Consider the following 21,012-nt stretch of genomic DNA (forward strand, 5'->3'; position numbering starts at 1 on the left):
CATAAACCGGTGATGTTATTTTCGCGAAATTTTTGTTTGCTATTTTCGCACAATAAGATTACTATTTTGTCATGGGAACGGAGTTCCCCATGATATTAGAATCGTTCCGTTGCTTTCGCTATGGGATTCCCTATACCTCTGCGACCTTGAGCGTTTCGCCCAGTCTCCGATTTTTGGTTGATTTTCCGATGTATCAAAAACCGTTGTATTTTTTAGCCAATCATGTCTCTACGTCAAGTTGTGTTGATTGCTAAAATTCGCTTTCAGTGAGTTTTTTTCCACTTTGAGATGTCGTGTCTGACTGGTAAATCTGCGCAGAACCACGAAGTTCCGTTTTTAGGCAAATTCTTTTTTTTGGAAGGTTCTGATTGGTTATTTTTCGCCATCAGTTTTCTGTTCGTTGGTGCAAAAGATCGCCTACCTCGGTGTTCTTGAGAAGCCGCCATTATCCCACCTCAAATTTGAAAAATAGAAGTAAAGAAGTAATAACCATCGTACAAGGTGGAAAATTGTTCTGGAGGACTCGTTACGGATAAAGAAGTCAAAATCAGAGCTCGATTGATTGATTTAACTCATGGATACGCAAATATTGCCTTAGCTCAACTGCCGCGATCGGAATGCATAATGGGATGAACCTCGAGACGCATTAAAACAGTGCGAACCATGGCTCCTACAGCAATGCGCTTCAAAAGCAGTCAAGGTCTCTTGTGATAAGTCCCGCCCATTGCCCGAGTCTTTTAAATGCTATTTTTACTCCCGCCCACATGGATCCGTTATAGCCTAGTTGACTAAACCGCCTCGTATTTTTGATTAGGTGCGGGCACCCGGCGATCGGGAGTTCGATTCCCGCCGATTGGAACTACTTTTTAATGGTTGTATTGAATGTTTTAGACTAATCATCAAAAAATAATTAATAGTAGATGATAAATGTGCGAACATTTTCTCGTGAGTTAATATGTTAAACAAAAATACTGGAATATACCTCCTTCATATAATCAGCCACATGTTCCCCCAAATTAATGACGTTATTTTCTTTTTTCAATAAAGTTAATTTGCATTCAACGTTCTTAAGTTAAGCAAAAAGTACCTATTGATACAAATAGAAAGACATGAAAATAGTATGTCTAACATTTCAGTTGTTTTTTTTTTTATTTATTTTTTGTTTTTTTTTTTTTTCAATAAAACAAATTGACTGGGACTAGAATCATCGTATCTCTGAAGACAAAAGCTAAGTTTTTTGATACAGAAATACTAATATATTCATCCTTTATATAATCAGGGAGATGTTGACCCAAATATTGATGTATATTTTCTCTGTTCGCCCAAATTAATGATGGTATTTTCTTTTTTCAATAAAATTAATTTACATTCCACGTTCTTAAAGCAATATTTTCTCCAAAATTCAGCAAAAACTAACAATTTATACCTACGCAAAAAGTAAATAAATAAATAAAGCAATGACATGAAAGTAGTATAGGTAGTACACATCTAACATTTCGGTTACATCTATTTGAATGAAAAAAATGGCAACTTAGGAAGCACATAGGTCACTTATCGACGGTGAAACTACCAAACCACGTATCTCGGTTTGCGACGTCGCAGACTTTCTGTCATACTTTATTTTTTAAATGAAAAGCTACTTAACGTCCAGTCTTGAAAATTTCCGTGATTTTTCCTCTTCGTGCGGAGAAAATTCTGTAAAAATTTCAAGGAATGATATTGATTTGGTCTACTTCAAAAAAATAAAATGTGCGCGGAGATTTTTAAACACCGCAAACGAGATACGTGGTTTGGTAGTTTCACCGTCGTTATGATGCGTATTCGGGCATATGCGTAGAGTAAAAATATCATACTTTACGCTGAAAAAACGAAACTGAAAGTTAAATGCGTTAACTTCCAAAAACCATACATAATCCAACGAAAATAAATAATTTGTAAATAACAGCTTTCTTGTATGCAAAGAAAAAAAATTAAAAATGTTAAAAAAGAGATGTCGACACAAAATTACATAGCCCCTTCAATTCTGAAGATACTACAAACGAACTGTACCTTAAAATTTTCATATCTCAGAAGCAAAAGTTCCCATGACGAATATTGCTATCGCTAGCGATTGCAAAAACCAACTTGTTTGCAAATTGTTTTGCCATTCTCAACAGGAAGGTGGGCATTTTATCAAAAAAAGTGAATTGCAGAAATCGCAAACCATTTTTTGCTATTTTAGCAAGTATTTTTTTTCCGTGCACGATGGCTCCTCACTGTTACAACTCAGAGAGTAAAACGTTATTCGAGAACTTACACATCACTAAATGTTTAAAAACGTTTCTTAATTGTAAAAAAATAAATAGAAGATAAAAAAACCCACAGTATAATTCAGCCATAAGCTGATAAGAGTGTTCAGAAAAGTTTACTCACGACCGTTACCGTAGACTCAATAGTTAAATGTATTCATACAAAAAAACGGGCATGAGTTCCAAATTATTATATTATTATATATTTTATTTTGAAATGTTCATTTGTCAAAGGTTATGAACCAAGCTAGAAATCTGGTGCTCATTTGCTCGTTTCCGTAGATGGTAGCACGTGCTGCGTTTTTTATTTAAAAACTCACGACTCCCACAGAACGGGCTCAAGACCGTCAAAAATAGCTGAAATTTGATTAGGAAAAACTGTGTAAATAATAAATTCCGAAAAATTGGGACGATATGAGTTTTAAGATCCCAGAAATCGTCCAGAATTAAGGAAATACAACTTCCAGGGGAGATGAGGAACTTGATTTTTCGACTTTTATTTCACCCTGGAAAGTCCCCTTTTCTAAATTTTTGCCCAGGTCACAAAAATAGAGCTGAGAGAAAATTCGGGTAAATCCGTTAACTTTAAAGGGTAAAAAAGACCCTCATTTTAAGACAAAAATTGTTCGTGTTTTCACTTTCGGACAATTTCAACACTCATCTTTGTGTGTTTCGAATATTGACTCCCGGTAGAAAAAGTAAAGGACAGAATACCAATGTAGAGCTGTACATAATTTGGGCACGATCGGAATATACCTATATGTATAAAGCCGCTTTTATAGCGCTCACTGGCGCTCTGCGACTCCTAGCCGCCATAGTCCCCTATCCTCCCAAATCGGCAGTCACATTTTAAATATTTTTACATGCCCGTACTCTTACTATAACAGGTAGTCTAATCGCTGCGAGCACGCTTTCATATCTATTAATATATTTTCAGCAGTTTCAATATTCTATGGCACGTTCAATAAAAGTTTACCTTTTTTAGCGCGCTTGGAAATTTCATATTTTTCTAAAATCTTAATTGTGAGTCCGCGTGTCATTCACATCGATCGTTATTGTCAGTATCGTGTTCATCACAATGTTCAACTGCAAATAATATCATCGTTGCAGCAATTAAAACAAGCAGTGAACTCCAACACAATGTGTTGAGAAGGCGCGTCCTTAACTCGCACATATCAACCCCTTTAGTTTTCATTTACAGAGATTTCAAAAAAGGTAAGTAGCACAACAAGAGAATTCATACGATTCAACACTTCAACGATGCACTTTGACGAGACCGTGTATTGTGAATGTAGAGAGCTATTCGAACGAATTTAAGTTTTTTGATCTGCCTGAGGCAAAATCTTATCAGATTCTTGAAGAAAAGTGCTGCGGAATAATTTAAGCGAAGAAAGGAAAAATTCTGTCGAACTCCTAGAAGATAAAGTCAATTTAAAGGTATTTTGGGGCTAAAATACCCAAATCACCGGTAGTATAAATCCCGTTATATTATTGAAAAGAAATTGACTCGATATAAATGCAATTGCTTTAAATACGAGGGTCATCCAAAAAGTAAGTTTCCCTACCTTGTATCTTCCGAACGAAAAGGGATAAATCAAATCGGTAAAAAGTCACATATTAGGCATATTCTAAGCTTTAAAACAAGCTCAAGTTTTTGAAAATCCGTCAAGGGATTCGCGAGTAAACTTAATTTTACTGAGAAAACCTCCTGTCGCCGCGTGCCCACCTCCGGGTCAGGATGCGCGGAGAGTCGATTATAGAAGACTCAGGTTATCGCCTCTATACATCACATCAAGAAGAAATGTTAAACATTTCATTGAGTAACTACCTTACTAGTAGTTAGTAGTAGTTATCTTACTTTTTGACGTAGCCTCCACATCTTCTTTGACATTTTTGGTGTCATTACAGCAGCTTCTTGACGCCCTCCGCGTAGAAGATCTCGTCTTAGCTCCGAAACTAGTCATTGACAGCGATCTGCACTCCCAAATCAGTTGCTTTGCGTAGGGAAATTTTCCCCCAATCCTCCAAAATTTCGTACTTTAGCTTCATGTGACTTTCATTTGTTCCCGAGCGGAAAAACTTCCACGATGGAAGCGATTTTCAACCGACTCAGAGGTACAGATCGCTGTCAATGATTGGTTTCAGAGTCAAGGCGAAAGCTTCTACGCGGAAGGCATCAAAAAGCTGTTATGATGATACCAGAAATATCAAAAAAAGATGTGGAGACTATGTCAAAAAGTAAGGTAAGGCCTACTCAATGCAAAAATTAAAATTCCTTGTTGATGTGATGTATAGAGGCGATAACCCGAGTCTTCTATAATCGACTCTCCGCGCATCCTGACCCCGGAGGTGGGCACGCGGCGACAGGAGGTAGTCTCAGTAAAATTAAGTTTACTCGCGAACCCCTTGACCGATTTTCAAAAACTTGAGCTTGTTTTAAAGCTTAAAATATGCCTAATATGTGCTTTTTTACCGATTTGATTTATTTCTTTTCGTTCGGAAGATAAAAGGTAGGGAAACTTACTTTTTGGATGACCCTCGTATGTCTTGATTTTGTTACTTTAAACGTCTTTCCATGGAAAGAAGTTCAGCCATGTCTATGCTTTATTCATTCATGAATTGAAAGTAAGAAATCTACATCCCAAAAATCTACCGATTTGCCGTAAAATATCGCAGAAACTTGATATACCAGGTAGATGTACCCACTCGTTGAATTTACGAATCAATTTCGTGAATGCACATATGTAAAAGTCAATATGCTATAGTCATTTTGGGTGCCTTTATTTTTCAAGAAACAATTACAAGTAATTTCAATCCCGAAGAACCATCAATTTTCCGTATACAATCGAAAAAATCAAAATATGTCCACTCCCTGACGTGAAAATGATTATGCATCGATATGCTGAACAGAATTCATGTCGATCTCAAAATTTTTCTTAGAGGTTTGTGTTATTATCAGCTTCCCTTTAAACTCCGGTTCGATGGCCGAATCGGCTGCCCAAAAAGCAAGCCATTTTTGAAGGGCTCTATGAGAAATTCATGATATTATCGGCTCTCAGGAAATCACCTCATGGCTGAAACTGGTGGTATAAATGTTTGAGTGCTGAAATAATCGTATTTAAGAAACTAAGGCATTAAACTATGGAGTCAATTTATTTTTAATAATATAACGGGATTTACTACGGGTGATTTAGCTATTATAGCCCCAGAATACATTTAAAGCGCCTTTACGTTCCCAAATCTCGACGGATTTTTTTTTTTTTTTTTGGGGGGGGGGGGGGTTAAACGACTCAAGAGACACTGTAGTTAAAAATATGAAAAAATTTCGATTTGGATGTATAAAACATGTTTAACTCGTTCAGACACACTGTGTATTGTATGGAGTACTGTTGCTATTCGACCTTTGTCTTCAGGTCAAAATTTTTACGAGGAAGCCCCTTGCAAGAGGCGCATTTTTTGTAATTACTCCCAATTTTTTCTCCGTTGTACATATAATGGAATTGCTTGTCAAATTCTGAGGTCAATTTTATCTAATTGTAATTTATACATTTCTTTTTTCCCCTTCATTTTATTTTTTGTTTGAAGAATTCGAGGTTTTGTTGATTTCTTCAGATTTCGAATACTGTAACTTCTCTTCTATTCGGCCGATTTTTATGAATGAGACCTCTTTTAATTCATGTTTTAACGGAGAGTAAGAAAAAAATTGCTAAGCACACGCGAAACACGGTAGTCTCTTTTCGGTAAGGAACTAAGGGACTCGGTTATTGTATCGAGTGGGGGGTCGAAACGATCGCAAAGGCGGTATACTACGTATACGCGCCAAAATGGAAATAAGTATGAGAATAAGAAAAAAAGCCATGAGCTCATGAGAGAAAATGGGCAAAGCTCTTTTAAGTTAAGAAAAGAGCTTGTAAAAAAGTGATCCTTTTAGAAACGTGGGATTCTATTCAATTTTGCCCCAATCAAAACCTAACGATGAGAATATCCTCCAACGAACGTATGAGCTTGAGTGTTTGCTCAATAAAATATTTTGCTTTGATCATGTTAGGCAAATTTTCTCAAAGCATCACCTTAGGACAATTTTCGTGAGTGGATTTGATCGAAGTTTTTAACTGGCTGCCAACCTCCGTTAACAAAACGAAATGCCCTCCGGGCGACATTGCGCTTACAACTTTTGGTTTTCAGCAATGACAAACACATCCAAAATCCCGTTCCACCTCCGGAGGTGGTTTGGAATGGATGGACGAAACGTTGGCGAAAATTCATTAAGCAACTGAGTTTTGTTTATGACTTGAGTGGAGCGTTTTTCTCCATTAGCTTGGAAACCTGCCGATCTGGTCAAAAAACTCGACCGAATCCACCCTCGAAAATTCGCCTTTTTACTTTCACTTCTCTCTCCCATAACACGGCAGTGCTGTCGTAGACAGTCTGCTCATCGCTGCCTTGGTTTCTCCCACATCAGAACGAATCATGTGCTAATAATCGTTCATATATGTGCATCCTTTGTGCGTAATGTCATTACTTTTGATATAGGAGATCCATGCGTTAGAATCAACTATGTGCAAGTGAATTAAATTCTAAGGAGCAAATCAGCACACCAATTCTATGCACATAGCTCCTTCTTCATTTAATTTAATTTTCGAATACTTCCTTTTGGCACGAATACGTCGACCAATCATTAAATCGTGTAAAAAGCGTCGGTCATCGGTCATCTCGGAGAGTGGGCACCGCGTGGTCACCATTCGCACGGCGGAGACGATGACTTATCCTGCCGTGCTAAGGAAGAACGCCGTATGAACCTTCAAGCGCTGCCAAATTTCCTTTGATGGAACACAAATTTCCTAGTAAACATATGTATATTTTTTGTCCAATTTTTCAGGTAATTTTGTTTGCAATTTCACCCAAAGTTCCTGAAAATTTCAAGGAAAAATATCAATAATTTGCCTCTAAAATAAGCACCTTATCGAAGGAAATTTGGTAACTCTCGAATGTTCAAACGGCGTTCTTTGTTTGCACTGCAGTATCGGACCCGGGATCTCCAAGACGTCACCGACGCCACCGTTGCGTCGGATGGATCTCAGCCGCGGATGAAGAACCGCGTATCCACATGTTGTTTTCATTGGCGGTTCGCGGTTTTTGCGAGTCGGCGACGACGACGGATGAGTGGTAAGTTGAGGATGCGCGCCGCGGACGCCGACGCCGACGCCGCGCCGCGCCGACGGTGACATTAGCCGTGACCTTGGGGCCGTGATGACGTCACTCGAGTCTCAGCGTTGCTTTGGCTCCGGCTCGGGGCTCGGACGCCAGGCCCAGTCCAGCTTTTTCCGTGCTTGTGCGCTCCCGACTTTCCAGGCGCTCCACCTGGCGGAAACATGGCTCCAGGCCGGTCTTTTGCTTTCCCTGCGCTACTCCTCCCTCTCGCTTTCCTCCTCGTTGTCGGTGAGTTGTAGACATTTAAAGGCATGTCAACGCTTTATTTGAATGAAAGCGCAAGCACCAAATGGAGATTTTGCACGAAGAAACTTCATTGTTACGCCTGAGAGTGCTTAATGAGCTACATTTACGGTATTTTTTATTTAAAATTTAAAGGCATTTGAACGGTTTATTTGAAAAAGAGTGTAAGCGCAAAATGGAGGATTTACACAAAAAATCCCACTGCTGCAAGAGCTGCCTTCGCCCTATTTTCTATTTAAAGCCAATTGAAAGGTTTTTTTCGAGCAAAAGTAGCAGATGGACAATTTTTACAAAAAAATTTCAATTTTGCACCTGAGAGAGCTATATTCGCAGTATTTTTCATAATTTTTTACTGATACAGGGAAATTGTAGAAAATAGATATGAAAGTGAGAAAATCTGCTGCCATGTGACCTTATTAGGCAGTCTCCCAAATGACTTGTCCAAAAATTTTGTATATCCATGTCCAATCACCTGAATACCCAACCTATTAAAGTCCAAAAGATTATAAGTTGTCCGACTACAAAAAAAGTTGCGCCCCTTGTCAAATAAGCCGTTCATTTGTGACTATCAAGACAAACATGAATTTTCCTCGTTTCTCGAAAGAAGGAAAGTGTATTTATTCTAAGATTGCAACATTGGCTCAAACAATTTAATTTTTCGCAAGATTTTATTCATGCGATTTTCTCGCAAACTTTTTTGGATTTGTGCATGAGATCAGAAAAAATAATGGAAGTTTTAGTTAGAAATGCCCACGTTTTTCCTGATAATAATGCAATTTGTGAGGGAAAATTTGGCAACAGTGAAATGTAGTTACGATTTTTTGTGGCAAGAGCGACGCTTTGTCCAAGAAAACCCGTATTCATTGTCGCTCCTGAAACAGCTTTTTACATAAGGTTACAATATGATTAAAAGAGGTATAAAGGGATCCTTAACATAGCAACATAAAAAGGATAATTTCAAAGAATCTCGAGTAACGTAGTCCAACTAAATAACTTGAGAAATACGTCTTTGCAAGGGATTGTGACAATGTTTTGCCTCTATAAAAATAATCAAAAATGCAAAAGAAAAAAAAAATTACTGTTGGTCCATACCTATTTTAAATTGAGTCTTTGAAAACAATAGAATCGTTTCTTCCATACCAAATCTTTTTCTCTTTTTTGCAGTGGTAAATGACTCTAATTCTTTGTGTGGTTTAGTGTCCAAAGTAAGGTTAAATTTTACAGAGACTTCATAGAGTCTCGCAATAATAGCGGTGAGGCTCGATATAAGTTTGTGTTCCTTTTTAATTTTTCTTTTCGTATTTGCGCTTGAAGATTCAGGTGTCAGAACGGCGTAACGTCCCAGTTTTTTATTTTCTGTTTTATTTTCCGGCCGTGGCACCATTTTAAGTTCCTTATTTTGTTGAATTTTACTCTAGATTTGTTAATCAATGCCTTGTTTATGATGCTACATTGAGGATATCCGTGAAGTTCCCTTAATCACGATGTAAATCATCTGTAGCCTTCTAAAAAAAAGAAGCTGTTTGAAGAACAGCCAGGGAGGACTTATACTCAAATTGGTTCTCATACGTCCGAATCGGCTACCGTTTGAAAATGAATATACAGACCCACAGCAAAATTTCAAAACGGCTTTTTTTTGTTGAATTGGGTCGAAAAATCGGATTTTGAGTTTTTTAGTTGAAAACGGTTTACTCATGCTCCAATGAAGGGTTTGTACCTAGTTGCCTTACAAAATGGTAGTTTTGTGCACCGAACGTTGCAGATTAGAATTATTTAATTTAAGGTAGGTTCCTCTCGAAGTTGGGTATTTGGAAGTGTAAAATTCATATCGCCGCAACTCCGTATGAAAATTTGTCCCAAAATGTTCGTCAACTCCTCTTATATGCTCTATTTTCAAAAACTCAATTCGTTTACTACTCCCACTACTCAATTTGTGGATCTCATGATGATATTTTTGCTGAGTTATCAAATCGGCTCATGGCCGTACCATAATTTTATTTTCATGGTATCTATAACGACCATAGTAATTAACATTGCTGGGGCTGAGTAGAAAATTGTCAACCTAAGTTCAGTCCGGCATAACACCAGTAGGACCTTCATGCAGATCGGTGGTTCTTTTTATTGCGGTCATACGATGCGGGAAAAAAAGCACCACCCCACTTCTTGGAAAGTCAAAACTTTCTTGGTTCAATGTCCTATCTCTTGGCATCCAACCACCTGAACGTGAAAACTCGCCAGCGATGCAATGATTAATTCCCAAAGATCAAGCCTCTTTGAGTTTAAGTGCAAAACTATTCGATTAAACCAGGATGTTTGAACGGATCAAATTTGCAAGGATTAAGAGCACCCAATTAATTTACAGAGGATTGTCACGTTCTTTTTTCCTCCTCCATCTGATACAAGCGGTAACGAGCCGTGATTGATCGAGTTTCGATATCTCCCCATTTGAAGCTGTTTTTAAGGCTGAAAAAAAGACATGTACTCTCTTTTGGCAACCAGCTAGGACCGACTGAAATGTTTTCAGGTCCTGATAAGGATGAATTCTTCGCCAAAGTTTTCCGATCTCTTGCCTCAATGAATGTGCGGATATTTTAAGCATTTCCGAGTCCGACATAGTATCTTTTTAACGGAGACAAAATGATACAACTGATTCATGACGTGACAGGTGGCGCAAGTAACCGGATCTCCAACCATTTCGCCGGATTTTATTTCCTTTGTTCTATGACCATCAAATTAAATCCGATTTTGTAGAAACAACACGCATATCCGGGCACGGGAAATCCACCGGTCGCAAAATTTGAGCTCTTCTCAGAGGATAGAATTATTTATGTGGAAAGCAAATACCTTCAAAACCGGTTTTCAATAGCTGCGCTATCATTATTTTAAAGTGAATGCCTCCGCGTTTAGCTTGAAAAAGGAACATATGATACATCAGTAGGCCTGCTTGATAACAGAACTAAGCACAAATGAGTAAGTGCATTTATGGATAAATGCTGGCTAGAGACGTAAATCATTCAAGGGTTTAAAATTCCAAACCTTCTCTTTCAGCTGAGGATCGGACACAAATTATGACACAAACATTTAAGAATTAAAAGGATGGTAAATCCATGATAAAACTAGTTATGAAAGGTATTCCTTCCATTTAGGATTACATATCATATATTTGTACCAGGCAAACTTGTTTTAATTTTCAGTGGAATCTTTAGCATTCTTAACGGTTGAAAAAACTCTCGACGCCATTGCATACACTCAGACTAGCAGCATTAAAAATGGTAATCCTAAAATTGCAAGTAAACAGCTCAAACATATTTAGAGAGCAATTTTGAGCCTTGTACGTACAAACTGATAAGTATTTTCATTGGTTCCCTGAGAGTCTTCGGAGGTACAAATCTATTTTAAAAAAATTTTAGGAGAAAATGTGTATCGTTCCCTCATCCCTTCTGACTTGGACTGAAGTTTTTAGAATAAAATTAGAGCGCCGGAATGTTGCCAAGATTTAAAAAAGGACTTTATCGAATAAACTAATTGGTAGACACTGAAATTTAAAAGCACACGGGAATATCTTTACACAATTAACTTCCTGTTGGGTGTGTGTCCCGGAAATTCCTAAAAATTTTAAGTTTCCGAGGCAAATGATGAAAAATGTACGCATATAAGATAAAAACTGTAATTCTCCAAGTTTCTTTTCATAAAATAAAACCCAATTAATCCTCTGGACTTCCAAAGGAATCTACTTAAACTGTGTTATTTTAGCGAGACAGCGTGAAAAACCACGCCGTCACCGCCTACTTTCTTTGCTTTGCGTTTGAGTCTCCGAGAAGTACAATTGTTGAGGTAAAATAAGTGGCAGCATAAACTTGATTGGAGGCATTGGACCGATAGACTAAGTACAAATTTATGCATTCTAACACATGTGACGGATTGAAATTTCACGTAGAACACGATCAACGCAACGAAAATTACCGCAATATTAACTCCTAACCAAGATAGTTAGTGTGTTTTGACGCGTAAACTCAAACATCTCGCTCATGAAAAAACAAGAGATATACGTGAACCAAATCGCATACTAAACGTTACCGTGCAGTCTCTTCGGTATAAAAATGCGGCAACTTTAATTTTGGTGCTTCAGCTCAGTTGTTGCACGTTTTTGAACACTTTGAAGTACACAAAGTGCGGAAGGAATATTTCAAAAATGTCGTGCGCGATTTCGCGAAAAAAAAAATGTTGGGGGTCATCCCCTAAAATTGTGGTATACTGCCCCAATTTCTTGGATGATCTTGACATTTCCAATTAATTCTGGTGGTACCACAACATTTGGGTTGGTAACCTAGTTTATTGGGGTACTACCACAGTCAGGTAATATGAAATGTCGAAGTTGGGACTTAATCCTTACCTATTTTTCTTCGTGTTGATTCAAGTAGACTATTGTTTTTCTTTTGAGCAGGGAGCTCAAATTTCCCGTAGCCAATGTAAACTAAAAATATTAGTATCTTCTTAGGAGGTGATTTCAATAATTTTCGTTGGGCAAATTGTGTTTTACGTGAAATTATGGGTATAAGAAACAAGTGGATTGTATTTTGCAAAAAGGAACCACTAGCATTGCAATGATGCTAAGATTGTGCAACTTCATCCTTTGCAATAAAATTGTGGAAATTGTGAAAAACTATGAAATTTAGATGGTAATTTTTGTCTTAACTTTACAGTTTTAAGCGAGTAAAATAGAAACTATCAACGGATAATCGGGTTTTTCCTCCAAGACAAAAGAAGTTGCACAATCTTAGCAACATTGCAATGCTAGTGATTCCTTTTTTCAAAATGCAATCCAAGTATGAAAATGCTTTGATTCGTGCCTTTTCTAATGGTCCATTATGTTCAAGAGACATATCGATGGCTAAGAAACAATATCATTTACTGAAAATTTTCCCGAAAATAAGTTAGCAACTTTTCCGCATTCTAGAGTGCGGAAAACACAAGCTCATGTTTTTCGCTTTTCCCCAATCCTGCATAAGAACGCTGTAATTTGTTGCAATATCAGCGGATAAAAAATTGCGATAGATTGAGATTTCAATGCATGCATTTTCAGTAAAATTGCGATTTCATCGATGGCAATTCATCGCAATATTATCGAACAAAAAATCGTAATAAATGTAGATAAAATTTTGATTTTATTGAGCGCAATACAAATTGAGGACAATCGCTTCGATGTTAATGATCCTAGCAATTTTATCGCCAAAGAATCATTAAAAATGGCAACTGAATTTTCAAAGATGGCAATTTTTCCGTCGAAACATGCTTCTTCGGTGTTTGCCTACCTTTTTCTCGCCTTCGAGAGCCCTGAGGCAATCGAAAGAAATATATCCTCGACCCATCACGTTTTCCGATCAAATTATTGTCTGGTCCCAGCCCACCCTTAAATTAAGAGCCAAAAGCGGTTAAATTATTATTCGGACTCGATGCGATACCTTGAAACGAGGCGGAAAGAGAAACGGAGAATTAGTTTCCCTCTCTGGCCGCGCGGCGCGGCGTATCATCTCATTTGGAATCGTCTCAGTATTTACGGCCGACTGTAATTAGAATTACGAATTATCGCCCTTGTCCAGGCTAAATAAGCGAGGCAGATAAGGATCGTGCGGTTCCCACAGCGGCGTTTTGGTTTTTTATTTTGAGAGGATAAATGATTTTCCCCGTCTCGGATGTTCCAACCAACGACGAATCTAATTGAGCTCAGAGACAGGGTTATGTGCTTAGAGGTTTCAGCGCTCTCATTGCATAATATGTGAGTAAAACAGCGTTTGACAGTTGAGGCGTTGGGTGCAGAGAGGGAATTCTTGGTTCCGGTGTCGCAGAATCTTCACTGCTAATTTATATTTTAGAGTGGAAACTATTGGGCAAATTTCTTGAAAGTTCAATTTTTTAGCATTGTGAAATCATGAAAAAAATTAGTAAAAGCTTCAAAATAAATTCCATTTAATTTCCCTTCGAACAGATAAAACGTTAGCGGAGGTTCTGAGACACCGCAACCAAGAAATGCCTTTTCTGCACTCAGCTCTCCAATGGGGCAGTTGCATGCAGCTGGGATTTAAGATCCCATGATCGTTTCTTGCAGATAACTTTTCACGAAAAAACCGTTTATCGCATTTGCAAGTTCCGAAATTGAGTCGAGCGCACTCGAATCTGACAGACCGCACGGCTCGTGGAGGCGGCAAAAGATAGGCAAAAAGCCTGTCTCAACTCCCTTTTTCACTAAGAAATCATGATGAAGAGCCTTAAATTTTTTTTTTAAATTATCATCCTGAAATTTTCAGAAACACAAAGAAATCAAGTCTAAACAAAAATAATCTATTTTTCGCGAATTTTAAAAAGACCGTATGTACACGTATTTGACATAGGGCAAACCTGGGTGTATATCATGTGACGTCATCGGTATCCTCGTTCCGAAGCGCGGGAAAATATCCTTTTTAAATAGCTTTTGACATAGGGGAGCTTTTTCTCAAAATTCCAGTGACCGGAAATTTTTTTAGAAAAAAACCTTAATACTTAGTAGACCTCAAACTTTTAAATATTGAATTTAAAAAAGTCATGAACTAACCCATTCTGCCGTGCTAAGTTACAATGCCGTGTAAACATTCGGATATGCTGCCAAATTTCCCTTGATTCAAAAACTTTTTTGAGGTAATTATGCATATTTTAAATCGAATTGCGAACGAAATGGAGCTCTTGCATGTGTAAGGGATTTGCCCGAAGACTCTGAACAAAGTGGCAACCCTGTCAATGTATTTGCTCCCTATTTTTGCGAGGAGAGTTTGAATTGATTTAAAGGTGGACTTTTAAGATAGCGTGAAAAATCCCCTCCATTACGGTTTCAACTTTGAGAGCTTTTTTTTGAGTTTTGGAGTTCGTTTCAAAGAAAATCAGTGGCTCCATCGTGTTTCTCGTGAAATTTTACTTAGGAATCATTATTAAAATCACAAACTCTCAACACATGCAAGAGCTTAATTTATTACAGTCTGAAAAATTTAAAAAATGTCACCTTTCCCAATAAATTTGTATCTCAACAGAGAAAATTTGCAACGCCTGAAGCTTCAAACGGCGTTTTTCCTTGGCTTGGCAGGATTACATGTTTTATAATGGATACTCACGAAGACTGGCCGTTTGACAATGAAAGTGTCAGATGGATTTATTTTAAACCGATCATTTTTAATTTTGAGGAGTTTTTTGGAAAATGGGCGTTTTTGCGCCGTGTGTTGGATGCATCTCGACTCAGATAAGTTAACTATTCTCATCGCCTTACCCATGTTGCAGTTTTGGATCTCCGTAAGCATACATCGATGAATCGATTGCTGTTGTAAAAAATGCAAATCTTTGTTTCAAAGTTTGAAAACTTCGCGTCAGGTTTTTTATTTATTTATTTAAACATAGCAAAAAAATATCTCCTATAATATCCTGAGAATATTTTTCAATGAGTTAGGAATTTTCACAGAAATTTTCGTGAGAAACTTTAGGTGAGTTACCTGTAAAAATAATAAAACAAAAGCGGAACTTGGCAACGTCGCAGTCGGAGGTACGCTTCTATTGACTTTCGTCATCGCTATACAGCATTTCTGTGCCGTAATACTTGTAAGTCCATCACCAGTGGCGTCGCGTGGACTGAACCTGGGGGGGGGGGGAGTAAAATTCGTAAAAACAAGAAGGGTTGCAAGGGGGTTTCCTCTCTAGCCGAGGGGGCCCCTACAGAACAAATTTTGAAAATTAGGTATCCCTACAGCGCAATTTTTGGTCTTCACAGCTTAAAGGAACAAATCCGTCTGTTTTGTAATAGAACCACCGAGCCCACGAGCCGTTTCCAAAAATATCATTTGAGCGTGCAGCATGGAGTAATGTTTCTCACATAACTCGGTTGCTGTTAGGTTGGCTACTAAATAGTCCTGCGCCATGTGTGTTAAATTCTGATTACCTAAGGAAACAAAGAAAGTGCGGTTTGATCAAATAAAAAATGTGATTTCCATTCCGTCATGCAGAACACTTCCGGCACACACCATTGAGAAGGACAAAACTGAGTGAGTACATGCTTGTGTAATTATGAGAGGAATCATCCACAGGTTACATATAAACTATTTAAGACTGCTACGACGTTAATTAACACGTTTAAATGTATTATCACTGCGAGACCTAGTGGTGAGGGCTCACAAAATAGCACGTTATTGTCCATTTTACGTTTTAAATTTAAATTAATAAAGTGGGAATTGTCTTTGATGAGCAAGGGGATATAGTGTCGATCGTTTGATGCCTAAAATATGTATAGTTTTTACAGGTAAAAATCAATTAAAATTTTTCCCACGGGGTCAATCATGAAATACGTAACGCCAGATTTCGGATTCATTGACCCCCTCGTAGCGCTTATCGACGGTGAAACTACCAAACCACGTATCTCGGTTTGCGACGTCGCAGACTTCCTGTCATACTTTATTTTTTAAATGAAAAACTACTCAACGTCCAGTCTTGAAAATTTCTGTGATTTTTCCTCTTCGTGCGGAGAAAATTCTGTGAAAATTTCAAGGAATGATATTCATTTGGTCTACTTCAAACAAATAAAATGCGAGCGTAGATTTTTAAACACCGCAAACGAGATACGTGGTTTGGTAGTTTCACCGTCGTTATGCGGATGTAGGTTATCCTGTAAAAGCACGTACGTAAGTTACGTAATAGCAAAGTGCGTGACACTCTCCTCGCGACTCCCCTCCCTCAAGAGCGTTACGTATTGTAAGAACAGTCCCTATTATGTAAAAGTCTACTGTCTCTCGTGTATTTCGCTTTCAAAGTTTTATATATATTGATGACAGGACTTATTAGAATACAGTTCATCGACCTAATACCAAAACAAAGTCCTCATTCTGAATAAAGAGTTCTTTCTGCTTTGCTGAATTCATGAAATATTTTAATTTAAGTAAACGTCGAAGACGTACCATATTTGGATTGCATTTTGCAAAAAGGAACCACTAGCATTGCAATGATACTAAGATTGTGCAACTTCATCTTTTGCAATAAAATTGCGGAAATCGTGAATAACTATGAAATTTAGATGGTAATTCTTGTCTTAAATTTACAGTTTTTAGCGAGTAAAATAGAAACTATTAACGGATAATCCGGTTTTTCCTCCAAGACAAAAGAAGTTGCACAATCTTAGCAACATTGTAATATGCTAGTGGTTTCTTTTTGCAAAATGCAATCCATTTCATAGCCCTGCATTACAGTTTGCAAACCTCACCGATTTTCCTCATTTTATTGTAATTTATAGGTGAATGACTAATTAGTATTGTTTCTCAAGTACTTGTTTGATTATTCTTGGCCCCGAAAATAAAAATTCCCTGTACAATTTGGTACAAAAAATTTTAATAATATTCAAAAGAGTTTCAGTGAGAGTAGAAATATATTATGCATAAAAATAAACATGCATTTTTTCGTACTTTAGTCACCCAGTTGACGGTTGAGATGAATTTTCCATCACGCCTCACCTGTCACTCGGTCACAAGGAATTAACACATGAAATGCATCTATGTTTACAGCATGCCATTTAAAGAATAAGGGAAAATACCTAATAGATCCAATGACAAAGTAGAAAAGAGAGACTGAGGGAAGGAAGAAGGAAAGGAAGAGGGAGAGGGGGGCAGAAAGAGAGAAAGAAAAACTAAACCATGAATAATTTTGAAGGATGTAGTGTGTGAGTGTATTTGAAAACCCCAAAAAACCCAAAAACTTAGGTAAAGAGACTCCAGGCAAGTCACCATCCTCTTGCCAAAAACCTCCAAAAACTCTTCTTTGTTCCCCTTTTCAGTGGGAAAAGAAAATATCATACTACAACAGTTTCCATTTCTGTCGTAGAGTACCCCAAGCGGACCAAAGAACGGAACTTTTAGTCGTTAACACATTTACCTATTTAACAAAATCTCCGGGAGGTCACAGACAGGCTGCTAGCCCCTCGTCGGACCAAAACGCACACCGTACCATTTTTTCCTTGTAGGTATGTGCCTCCAAAGTACATAAAATGACTCCTTGAGGGGTGGGCAAGTTTTATTGAAATTCACGTTGTCTTCTGAAAATGAGCTAAAATTTTTACCTTGAAAAAGAAGAAAATCGAGTTATCATTTTCTTCCATACACGGTAGGTATGCCTATGAGAGGCACCAGGAACGCCTTCCAAAATTATTGATGCAACCAGCACGACTCCGAAGTCGGCGGAAACTTTCTTATAGCGTCTCCAAAGATTTTTCCCACGCAATAATACCCTTCAAAAATGAATGATGCAGCAACCGCGTCCTGTACCACCGCGAAAGCTCCTCAGATGAGTAGTCTTTTGATCTGGTCAGAAAAATATTCAAACTCTATTTTTCGTCTTCTCTTCTCATTTCCCGCATTGACAGAGGCAAACTTTTTTGGAAAGCATGACGCGCCGTGGGCGCGCTCCGCGCGACCGTCACGCTAATTACTATAGTTGGACATTTGATCACCATGATGTATACATTTTGGAGATGGAGGTTCTCAAGACAAAAATGATTTTGTCTCGGAACCTTGTCACCGGAGCGTGCCATCATTTGAACATTAATAAACATATGGAGATGAAGCAATGATTGAGAGCGATCATTTCTTCAAAAACGCATTTGACTGGGACGTCCGTCCCTCATCGGGTTGAGGAAAGTGACAACCATGGATTCCCTCTTATGATTTGATTCGCTGGAGTAGCAAAAGTTCATCTTTACATCCTAAGAAGATTATTGGTGGCGTAGGGGGTCTAAAGACTGCTCAACGATAGTATAGTCCGTGTTACGAATCGTTTTGAGCCCACTTGTGTTTTTTTCTTATAGTTTCATATTGCATATTTTCGCCGATGGTTTTGTTTTATTCCATCTGATTGAATAAGTAATTATATCCTCATTTCATTTTCTTTCCCTTTGATTTTTTTCTGTTTTGTAGCATCTGTGTCCATTTACAATTATTATTGTACAATAGCTTTCCCTGGAATACATTAGATGCTTTAAACGGAACCACTTTGTTTTAATGACATTTCCGGCTAAATCATGGGTTTTCCAAGGAAGGTAGCATCTCGTCCCTCCTAGACTCTACTCTTTTGTCAGATAAGTTGCTTTTTCAGCACTTTTCCCGGATCAAACCCATGTAAAATATTCACATTTATCGCACAGTCTGGTACCTCTACCGGACTCGAATGAAAAGTATTTCCACCATATACTTTCAGCATAACTGGTTTAAGTTCACTTTTAACGTATTATTAAAGCCTCCATAAACGCCAAAATTTCGTGTGAAAATTGATCAGAAAAACAAATTATTCTTGACGAGTTAATTAATAGATCTAAAATTAATGCCGAAGAGTCATGCCAGAGTTATTTGTTGTTGTAGTGGACGAAGACGCTTGGTCATCCTCTGGGGAGATTTTCCTCAAGCCTTAGGCACTATGGTGTCACCAATTTAATGAGAAACTCGTTATTGATCGGCGATTCTCAGATAAAATACTCATTTGCAGTTTTCATGCGTCGCCAAGACTAGTGACATTTTGACGATGAGCATCCGAATACGCAAGATAGAATCAGTTTGGAGGACGGAAAAATATTTATTGCCTTAGATAGGGACACTTTGAGTTTATCATCAACATCAAATACAAGGGGGTATGGTACGTCCTCTGGTCGCTACGCAGGCCCCGATGATTTAAATTTTAAACTGTGTAACTAATGGGCTGCCCCAAAATGGATTACATTTAGCAATAAGAACCACTATTTTTGGCTTATTTTAGAAACAACATATATGCCATTGGTTTCCCTATTGAGATTCGTGCTTTTATAGAAGAGCCAGAGATAGAAGTTTCTTAATGCAAAATGTAATTCAAATTACGTAACGCACTTTTTTCGGCATTTTTGACCCCTCCCCCTCCTTCTTGTGACGTTGGTCCTTATCCTTTAACTCGTAAAAGCAAAAAGGCGTAATGCTCTCCTCAACCCCCCCCCCCCCGGGCGTTACATCATTTTAGGACGGCTCCTAAGTCATTTTTCTCAAACCTTCATCTTCGCTCTCAGTCTTCCTTTTTCAGTAACGTGGCAGCGAAGCAACCTCTAGGTGCTAATCATCAGTTATTTTGTTGGCGAACCATACATCGGAACCGAATCAAAGATACGATACATTTCTACGTGGAAAAAAAAATAGAATTTACAGGGGGCCTCCGTTGGAGCTACGAGGCTCTTGGTTAGCGAGAAAAACCGGTTGCCGAGCAGCATTTGTCGACGATGAGCCGTTGATGTACCGGAAACCGAGACCCCCAAGGCTGAAACAGCGCCGGATTTTGAAGATGGCCCGCTTCAGAGAATCCTCGAAGCGTTGCGCTAGGGTTTCAGGTTGTAAAATAATTCTTGGGACGACCCAGTAGGCATGGTGATTCAAAGTGACCGACATTGAAAGATAATGATACCTGATAACCGATAATCACAAGTGTTCCAGCGTCACCAGGCGCCATTCGCTGAATGAGCCCTAAGATTAGATTAGAATGTGGCGCCGATAAAATCAGAGGCTCAAATGTCTACCTGAGTTTTTGAAATCAGGCATACTCAAACGCACAATTGAGGCGTTGGGTGCAGAAACGGCATTTGAAGGGCTTGAAGGACAAGTAAAGTTTGTGCTATTTCGACAAATACATGTTTGAAGTTTCGCAATTACACGGATCTTTACGGCGGAAAGAAAATTCAAAATTGAGTTATTGATGCTTGAAAATCGGAATTTAGGAGCGAATTTTTCAAAGAATATGCAATAAGGCTTGTTTTACTTGAAATCATTAATGTCACAATTTTTTCTAAAGCTGCCCCAGATAGCCAGCAATATTTGAAAAATGTTTTTGTTATTGCCATGAAAATATCTTACAAAAAATATTAATACAACTTTTAAAGAATGTTTTTATAAAATATTTTAAAAAAATTACTAATCAATATTGCGAAAATTTTTTGAAAATAGTTGGAACATATTTTTTAAAAATTATTTACGTGACAATATTATAAAATTATTTTTATGCTTTAATTTATAAATAATCACATAAACTATTATAAAAATATTTTTTCGTAAATAATGTTTAAAAAATATTTTCCAACTATTTTCAAGAATATTACACAACTTTTTAAAGTAATATTTTGAAAATATTTTCTTGAAAATATTGTCCGTAAACATTTTTAAAATATTATTGAACAAGTTTTGAAAATATTTTTACAGTAAAATATAAAAAT

At 37.7% G+C, this 21,012-nt stretch overlaps 1 protein-coding gene across 1 annotated transcript in view; it reads left to right on the forward strand.

Annotated features, from left to right (window-relative positions):
* The first annotated feature begins 7,574 nt into the window (after window positions 1-7,574).
* Window positions 7,575-21,012, forward strand: part of LOC109040599 (uncharacterized) — a 54,733-nt gene continuing 41,295 nt past the window's right edge. The window contains exon 1 of the mRNA XM_072302119.1: window positions 7,575-7,727. Coding sequence (XP_072158220.1) covers window positions 7,661-7,727 — 67 coding nt within the window. The 5' untranslated portion in view covers window positions 7,575-7,660. The remainder of the gene's footprint in view (window positions 7,728-21,012) is intronic.

This window comes from Bemisia tabaci, chromosome 7, assembly GCF_918797505.1.
Source record: "Bemisia tabaci chromosome 7, PGI_BMITA_v3".
Taxonomy (NCBI): domain Eukaryota; kingdom Metazoa; phylum Arthropoda; class Insecta; order Hemiptera; family Aleyrodidae; genus Bemisia; species Bemisia tabaci.